Genomic DNA, 8932 nt, shown 5'->3' on the forward strand with positions numbered 1-8932 from the left:
GATTCGACGGGCTGGCGAGAGACGGAGGACAGGCGGACGGGCTGGCGAGAGACGGAGGACAGGCGGACGTCGGATCAGGAACGGACGAAAAAAATTGGCAGAAGCAGCGTTACTCGCTTTGATATTAGGTCGAGATAGAGATGTCTTTTCTTTTCTTTCCAGTAACACATTGAGTATGACAAACTACATCACAATCAATGGCCAGGTACTCGGGTGCAACCTGCCCGTTTCGAAAAATACAAGACACGATCATACATAAGACGTGAAAAATAAGGAGAAAATGTACCCATCCAAATATAGCTGGGTGCAAAGTTTGGATCTATAGGAGAAAGAAATAAAATAACTTCTACTGACAAGTTTTACAAGGCACCAAACGAGAACTGTAAGTTCAATGCATTAAGAAACGAGAGCAAGGAAAAAAACATGCTAAGCAATTTTTCTCTATGTATCTGCTATTGGTAATGGACAGTGATAGTCAGGATATACAATATTACTGCTCTTCAAATAAACGAAGACCAGATAACCTAACATACACCGATGGCCTTCTTCCGGATTGTGTCGCCTTCTAACTTGATGTACACACACAATCCATGGAAACAAAGGTGAAGGCCAATATGATTTAAGTTGAGACCTACCGCACATGCTGATCCTATCCCAACTGACCGACAACTACAAACATGCTGCCAATGTACAAGATCTACTGTCTACCATGTACCCTTTGCTTTGTTGGTTAATGGGGTCAGAGCATGGACCAGGGGGGATGCAATGTGCATTTACCCCAATGCAACTGTGTACTTTGGAATCATTCTATTATGTCTATCTAAGGGACAGATTAAGAGCCCTAAGTATGAGGATCCACCTTCTATGTGCCCCATGCATCTGTCATGCTAGCATCAACGTCAGAAGCGAGCCAGTAATCAGAGTTCGCCTGCAAAAGAAAGAACTGTAAGCATCATGCCAATGAAACTGCCTAAATATCTGATGTGATTTATTAGGATTCCTTACATCGGAATGGGATGGAACAATTCTCAGAATGCCAGACATGATCTCATGCTTTCTTGACAGTTCTGATGCATGTGTACAAACAGCATTGCTATGTCCCTTTTCTGGTGTTTGATTCGGATCACAATCCATCTCCTGCACAGCTTGAGAACTGCCAGCAGCAACCACAGGTTCTAATTTGTCAGATGCCACCTGCTGGTCTGGGTTAAGTATCTCCTGGTGGTCACTAGTGGAGAACATAAAAAAGTAGCTACCAATTAGCATTTTCAAGAAGAACATAGGAAGGCATTCTACAGTTAAAATGCTGATTGTAGCTTACCTTATTAAATAGCAATCAATGGGACCCATTGAACTTCTCAAGACAATTTTGTAATGCTTCTCTTGCAAACCCAGGTTCCCATACAAGTACAGATCCTAGAGAAGGAATAAGCGTTATAAACCACAAAGATTCATCACCTACAAGTATTCAATCAATTAGCTAATTGTACATCAAAGTTGTGTACCGCATTAGGGTCTAGAACTTCAACACATGTTCCGTGAGGACCATTTACAGCAATAAGAGTGGATCCCTGCAATAAATGGGAAACTTAATGACATAATTTCATAATTTGCAAGAAGAGACAAATATAAGAAATGACGAATTCTAACCTGAAAGTGAGGAATCTTATTTATATCTTCCTTCGAAAGATATAAAAACCTAATCAGACAGGTAGAAAGAGGTTAGCTGACTGTAGCAACACTAAAAATAATAGAATGCACAACAGATGAGTATTTTACTTTCTTTTGTCCTCATCTAGTGTGAGGGCTTGTAGTTTGTCTCTTGCTTCCCTGCATACCAGCAACTGCTAATCAAAAGGGAGGGAGGGGGGAAAAGAGGGGGTGCAAGAGGCATCTCATTTTTTGTATAACTTAGACGGAAAGAACTCACCTTATTTCATCATCCAACCTGAACTCTTCATCATAAAGAGATTCAAGTTCCTCCTGCAGATTATAAAAACCCATCAGCTGTTATAAACATATGATTAGATGGAAGTTTACAGAAAACGGCAGGCAAAATATACTACTGTTGAAATGTAATGTCAGGCAAACTGTCAGAAGATGAGTGTGTTAACTTGCGATGCAATGTCAATGAAAATGCAATTACTCTGAACATGAGAATCCACTAAAAAAACTATGTTTGCAGAAATTATGTAAGAAAATTGATGTATTTCTATTGGCTTGAATCTTCTGGATGTTTATTTCAAGACAGGCTGATGGCTTCTTTTATAACAGACATAACCAAGTAGGTTGCATGAAGTCATCAACTAATATCATTCCTACAAACTCTCGATTACTGAAACACTTTCCTTATTCACTTGTATGCTACTCAGAACACTGAGATGAGACCACATTCATCATTTGATCTGTCCTATAGACATGACCATAAGAATACCAGAAGCGGACAGTAGGGATGCAAGCAGGCACAGGACAGCCTGCAAGCCCACGAGGCCCGCCTGCGAAAATCGGCTTTGTGAGCACCTACAGGCACCCGCGTTTTGTAGGTGGGCTTGCGCAGGCAAACCTGCTAAGCCTGGTGGGCTTCCACAGGCAAGCCTGCGAAGTCTGCGACGGCTTGCAATCGCCTGCGTGGCCTTATCCCCGCAACCAGCCATGCCCCGTGCGCCCGTCCCTTCCTCCGTCATCTCCCACAGCGGCGGCTCGGGGCCACAGCGCCACCACCACCCCCATTCCTCCTGTCTGCCCGCCACCATCCTCAACTATTTCGGCCCCTCCACTTCTCCGCATCCTACACTGCTTATTCCTCTACCTTTGCCCGGTTGGCTCTTCCACGACGAAACCCTAGGAGGAGGAGGAGCTGCGTCCGAGGAGGAGGAGGGCAGGGAGTTGCGCCGCCGTTGTGCAAAAGGAAGGCTTGACAGGGGAAGTGGAGCGGCGCGCACTCGTTGGAGACTTGGAGACCTGCATCCCTGCCGCTGTGCAAGAAAGGCCTGAAGGTGAGGAGTAAATTCCTCTGTCTTGCGTGATTTATTTTTCCAATTTGCACAAGTACGTGATGATTACTCTATGAGATACATGTACCAGTTCTGCTGCTACTTTTTATCATCAATGGTCTGAACTTGTTGGCCATTGAAGATTTGCCATGAAAGAACTTCAGTATATTTTGTTCATAGAAATTAAAAAAGAACTGATTTGAGTAGCTGCTGTTATGTATTAGGTTTGCAAGATCTGGGCCTATATCTTGATGAATGAGAAATTTTAGGCTTATAGCTGGTAATTCCGCAAAGATCAGTAGTAATTGAGTATTCCCTGTATAACATTAGAGCAATATGCTAAAATATATATGATGTGTAAATAGAATCATGCAGTGTTTGGTTGGTACTGAAAATTTATCAGAGGCAAAAAGAAACATACAGTGATTAGCCGAGGTTAGGTATTTTGCAATGCCTTTTTTATATTATGTATGGCATTTACCTGTAGAAAGTTTCTCTTTTACAGTTATGTAATTCTTTAATCCATTCCCTCATAATGAACAAGCATACAATCTAGTACTGTTTCTCTTTTCTGTTATTTTGGTCATATGGCTTTAGTTTTCCACAAACTAGTTGTTTCATGTAACTGGCACAAGAAGGGTGTGAATGTGTTTCATCTGATGTGTTCTGTCCTGTAGGAGCATATTGCTTCCTTGGACTGTATCAATGGTTTAAAACTTCTGTGGTTGCCTGACAAATAACTAGTACTTTATTGTGGATTTATTTGCTTAACATGTTAATACATTTGTTTTTTTTCTCGAACTACGCAGGAGAGCTGTGCGTCATTTCATTAAGGTAGAAGAAAACATAAGGGTTTGGGTAGTCCCTACCCAGGTACAAGAACAACCACACACCCACACACCACAGCAGCAATTATATTAATGCTGCACCAGAACTAGGAAGAGGCGATCAAAAACCTACAGAGTCTAAACTCCCAGGGGCGGCGACCTGGACACTAGTATGTTAATACATTTGTTATGGCAATTTTTCTTTTGTTAATCATGTATAGAACTGACATCTTGTTTTCCTATGCAGCTGCAGAGGCAGATTCCGGGATTTTTTTCCCCTGTCAGCAACCACTGCTACTACCTGTTTGGTCCCCGGCCACGCCACGCCACAGGCTGTGGCGGCTGTGACGGTCTAAATCGTCACCACAGGCCGTGGCGTGGCGAGCCACGGCCGGGAAGCAAGCACGCCCACGTGTAGGCTATTTAGATTCAGGGATTATCCCCTGTCAGCAAACACTGCTACTACCTAGTGTGTGTAGGCTATTTAAAACATTTTAAATCAGTTCTGTCAGCTACCACTGCTACTATATGTGTAAGGTATTTAGAACATGTGAAATCAATTGGAAGTTGGAAACATAGACGTACCTATCTATGAATTGTAAGGTCCAATGATGTAATACTTGTAATGCTATTTTCCTTTTTGTGTTGTTTTATCTTTTTCAATTTTTTATAATATTTCTAGAGATATTCTGTAGCATATTCTGCTCATTTAGGATTGGCCAAAGCGTCTGCCTTGCATACTCTTGCAGAAGCAACGGCGGGGCACATGCTAGCGCGGTAGCGCCTAGCGGACGCCTGCAGGTGCCCACCTGGCCTGCTAGCTTGCTGCGGCCATGCCCAGCAGACACAAGCGGGCTGCGGAGCATATGCTCGCAGGTTCCTGCAGGACAGACAAACTATACAGGTGGGGGATCCAGGTGTCCTGCAGGCTGCCTGCAGGTGCGCCTGCCTGCATCCTTAGCGGACAGCATGGTAGACTTGATGTATGTCAGATAAAATTGTACTGAAACAGTGATGATTGACTTCAATTTCAAAAAATTTGTGACGATCATTTGACCAATCTTTTACATAACATAGTAAAAAAACATAATATTAATTGAGACACAATGCAAATGCCCAAGTTAGCAATTTGTATCTTAACTAGACTAAGAAAGGGATACTAAACATTTAATTATATAAAATTATTTTCTGTTAGGTTAATGGGACTAAGAAAGGACAGCTAGGTCATGATCTGGTTTCTGTTTTCTGAATTTCAGATTTTTTTTTAGGGCCTGAATTTCAGATTTGTGAAGCTATAAAAAAAGGAGACAGAAGATGAACAATGAAACTTCCCTCCATGAGTTAAAAAAGAATATGGTATAAAAAGTAAAAATAAACAAGCAATTAACATATAAAGAAAAGGAAAAGTGGGGAGCATATAATCAAGTGGCAGGTACCTTCAATGAAGAAATTTGGCATTCTATCTCCTTAGGCTTCGACATGTCAAATCCCCTTTCAATGTATTTGTTTCATGAGAAAAGGCTAAAGGTAACTGAAAATTGTGATAGAAAACAGAAACAGGTGATACTCACTTCCAGCGAATCATATTCTTAAGTCCCTTTTCAATTAAATCAACACCTTCTAGAACATTTGTTATGTCGTATATCCTCCTCTTTTGCACCTGCAGAATCAAGAAAATACAATACATCAAGGAATTTCACCCCCAAATCATGAAATAAGACTAGAAACCTGAGGAGAGTGAAAAATACTAAACCAGACCTCCAATGTCTCAGCTGCTTTATTTAAATCAAGGGTTCCATTTTCTGCTCCTTGAAGCAAGTTGATGAACTTCTTTGTAAGCAGACCTGGCAAAAAGGTTACAATAATTAAAAAAAAAAGAAAAGATAGCATCTTATTTTAGAGGGGGAAATGTAGCAAAACTGACTTAGTGAGTTGTCATAGCGGCAGTGGTATATTGAATGTAATGAAGGCCCAGAATCTCCTGAACAAAAGAATGTGAGTGCATCAGCTATAAAGTAAAAGCAATAAATGGTCATTAAACGAACTAATCTAGTTAGAAATAGTAATATCAAACTTTTAGCATCAAATGAACGCACAAAATGTAAGCTAAGTGAGAAAATTAGCAACAGCATACCTTCAACTGCTCCAGAACCATCTGCGGTGCCCGTGCTGTGTTTAGAAACCTTTAGTTTCTTCACCCGTTTGATAACTTTTGCTGGTTCAGAGGTAGTATCCTTATCATGTCCTTGAGTAGTCTCTCCCATGTTGATTTCAGCTTGAGAATTTTCTCCTCCATTCTTTTGCTCATTCGGCTACAATATTGGGGGCAGACACAAGAAGACACAGTCAAGAAACATACTACAGGCAACTATCCATTGACAAATTACATTGTTGACGCTATTCCTGGAAAGGTCAACTTCAGAAATAGGCCAGCTGATGCAGCCAGTGGACTCAACTGATTCAGGAGTCGAATGCTGCAAATATTGCAGAGGGAAACTAGAGGTCCAGTGAATATCCTAACCCAACACAATATGAGACAATGCATATACCATTAATGACATTCAATACAATACAAGACAATGATGCTACTGCTGAAAACGATTAATTCATTGCATTCGATTGATTCAGCTGTTGAATGCTGAACATACTGTGTACAACTATCACAGATGAAAACTAGAGTTCCGGTGAACACCCTAACCCAATAGATCGTCCCAGGATACATATACCATTCACAGCATTCGATGCAATATGAGACAGTGCTGCCGCTGCTGAAATGATTAATACATTGCATTCGATTGAACAGAATATGCAGGCAACAAATCCGATTGATCAAGCCATTGCTCTCGAATATGCTGCTACCTATATTCGTTAGAGAGCAAACACAAAGTAGCAGACAATTTCCAAGGCACGTTAGCTCTCCAATTCCACTGGTGGCACCTAGGATCATTAGATGATCCAAGTGAAGTCGGTGATCCGACACCACGATCGTCAACAAGCATCCCACGATTCCAAGGAAAAATGAGCTAGCAATAAACTTTACCAGTAGCTTGCTACAGCCCAAGCAAAGAAGGGGAAAACCCCCGGCGGAGCTTGATTGACTCACCTGTGAGTTGGGCATGGGCATCCCCTTCCCCGCTGCTTTTGGAGCCGGAGGCGGGAGCATCGAACCAGCTTGCTGCTGGGGCGGGCGAGGCGGCGGCATGTCTTTGGAGACGGGGGCCGCAGGCGGCGGCCGAGGGGGCGCCGGCGCTGCGGCTGCTTGGGGAGGAGGCGCGGGAGCGGGAGATGGAGCTGGAGCAGCAGGGGGAGGAATCGGGGGGCCCGCGCCGCCGCGGGGCCTCGAGGAGAAGATGGGGATGGGAGCCGGGGCGCGGAACAGGTGGACCCTGGGAGGAGCCGGTACCGGCGGCACGGGGCGGCGGAGGTAGACCTGCGGCGGCGGCGGCGGCTGGGGGAGGGGCAGGCTTGAGGAGCCGCCGTCCATGGCGGCAACGAGGGGGGCGCGCGGGCGGGACGGAGTAGGGTTTTGATTCCGCGCGAGCTGGTGGGGGAGGGAGGCGACGGGATGGAGAGCCGCGGAGGAGGGGAGGAGCGAAGCGGGAGCGGGACGCGGCGCGGGGAAGCTTGTGGGCGGGCGGGGAAGAAAAAAGGGGAGGGAGAGGGAAAACAACTCGCCGAGACGCCGACTCTCTCTCTCTCTCTCTCTTCTGCGGGCTTTAGTTTCTCTCCCTTCCCTGGGGTGTTTTACATGTGTCTTGGCTCTTGGGGGTTTTTTTTCTTGCTGATTTTTTCTATGTTTGATTAATTTTTAGCATTACTGTAAGCATAACCTTGCGTAGATACGGAGTATATTGGTTTGTGAACTGCGAATTGGGATTGATTTGTGTGTGGGAATTAATTCGCGTATAAATCTGTTTGATCTTCTGTGTGGGAATCAATTCGCGTATAACTTTTGTTTGATCTTGTCGATTGCAATTAATTCGCGGATAAAATATGTTTGAGCTTCGTATATTTCATCTATGAGCTAACCGTATTTGAAGGAGCTCACTAAATGAGTAGTCATCCGTTACTCTACTAGGGAGAAAAAAATATGCAAGAAAGTTGTGAGATCCTAGAGACATGATAGCTTTATACCACAATGCTCAGGTAAATGAGATCCCAGAGACATGATAGCTTTATACCAGGGATATCCTAGAGACATGGTAACTTTGTACCATAGTATCTCTGGATCCGTAGGCTGCAATTTGGCAGGAGGGATATTTTTGTCCTCGCTAAAAATTACACTCTCAGTTCAAATTACGAAGAAAATGTTCGGAGCCACTTTGGCAACGGTAACACAAGTGCTTCTCTTTTAGAAGAGCAACATAATTAAGTGTTCGAGATGCAAACAAACGTTACAGAAGTAATAGTAACTTTTTAGTCCGGAGTACAGATGCACATTTTAAATTTTTTAAAAAAAAACAGATTAGAGAAAGCACTAAACTATAGACAGGAGTTCCGTGCGAATTTGTGTCCGGTGCTCATAATTAATCAGGCTCCTAATTAATCATGTGATGGGATGCTCCATCCACGCCGTGCTCAGAACCGCGGACGTGTAGGCGCCGCCACGCCGGCGGCCAGGCATCGGATCCTGCCCTTCCTCTGCTTCCTACTAGTTCCTACTACCCGCCGCCTGTGCCTCGCGCTGGTGGTGCACGGTGGACCGCATGCGAGGAGCGTACGGTCGTTCCGGCTGACGAGTGGACCCAGATGGCTTCACGTCCCGCGGTACACATGGAACGTGTGCAGGTAGGTTGTGCTTAGCAGAGAACGCACGCGGCGTGGGCGGGAAGGGACGGAGCAGACCGCAGAGGCCCGGTCGGTTCCTTCCCATGAAGCGCCGCCACGCAAGCAACTAGACGCGCGGCACGCAGCTGCGCATGTCTCTGACACTGACAAGCTGGCACAGAAAGAACTGGGCCCGCATGTTAGTCTGTGAGAGGTGTGCCTTGCGGTGGCGGGAGGCGCACACGTTTGTGCGTGGGGGCGTGTCTCGTGGCTTGGACCGTTGGACGGATCCGGTCGGACGGGCCCACGCATCAGGCGCGGTGTGGTGCGGTCTCGCGCCGAGTG

The 8932-nt window shown here is 44.8% G+C and overlaps 1 protein-coding gene across 1 annotated transcript; it reads right to left on the minus strand.

Annotated features, from left to right (window-relative positions):
* Nucleotides 1-414: 414 nt before the first annotated feature.
* LOC117865924 (transcription factor E2FB) lies at nt 415-7453 on the minus strand. Its single transcript, XM_034750193.2, has 13 exons — nt 6924-7453; nt 5955-6132; nt 5745-5801; nt 5579-5664; nt 5392-5480; nt 5257-5311; nt 1931-1983; nt 1780-1830; nt 1651-1699; nt 1506-1571; nt 1322-1416; nt 1006-1228; nt 415-928 (listed from the first exon to the last, which is right to left on the minus strand). Exons 1-13 carry the CDS (start codon nt 7302-7304, stop codon nt 863-865), a joined length of 1449 nt encoding a protein of 482 aa, XP_034606084.1. The 5' UTR covers nt 7305-7453; the 3' UTR covers nt 415-862.
* Nucleotides 7454-8932: the final 1479 nt, after the last annotated feature.

The sequence above is a fragment of the Setaria viridis genome, chromosome 7 (genome assembly GCF_005286985.2).
Source record: "Setaria viridis chromosome 7, Setaria_viridis_v4.0, whole genome shotgun sequence".
In the NCBI taxonomy this organism is placed as follows: Eukaryota; Viridiplantae; Streptophyta; class Magnoliopsida; order Poales; family Poaceae; genus Setaria; species Setaria viridis.

Excerpts from the sequence above, each read along its gene's own strand:
- LOC117865924 (XM_034750193.2), bottom strand. The coding sequence starts at position 7,304 with ATGGACGGCGGCTCCTCAAGCCTGCCCCTCCCCCAGCCGCCGCCGCCG. Across the intron at positions 6,133-6,923 it reads TGCCCATGCCCAACTCACAG|CCGAATGAGCAAAAGAATGG; the intron begins GTGAGTCAATCA and ends CCAATATTGTAG. Across the intron at positions 1,572-1,650 it reads ATAAGATTCCTCACTTTCAG|GGATCCACTCTTATTGCTGT; the intron begins GTTAGAATTCGT and ends CATTTATTGCAG.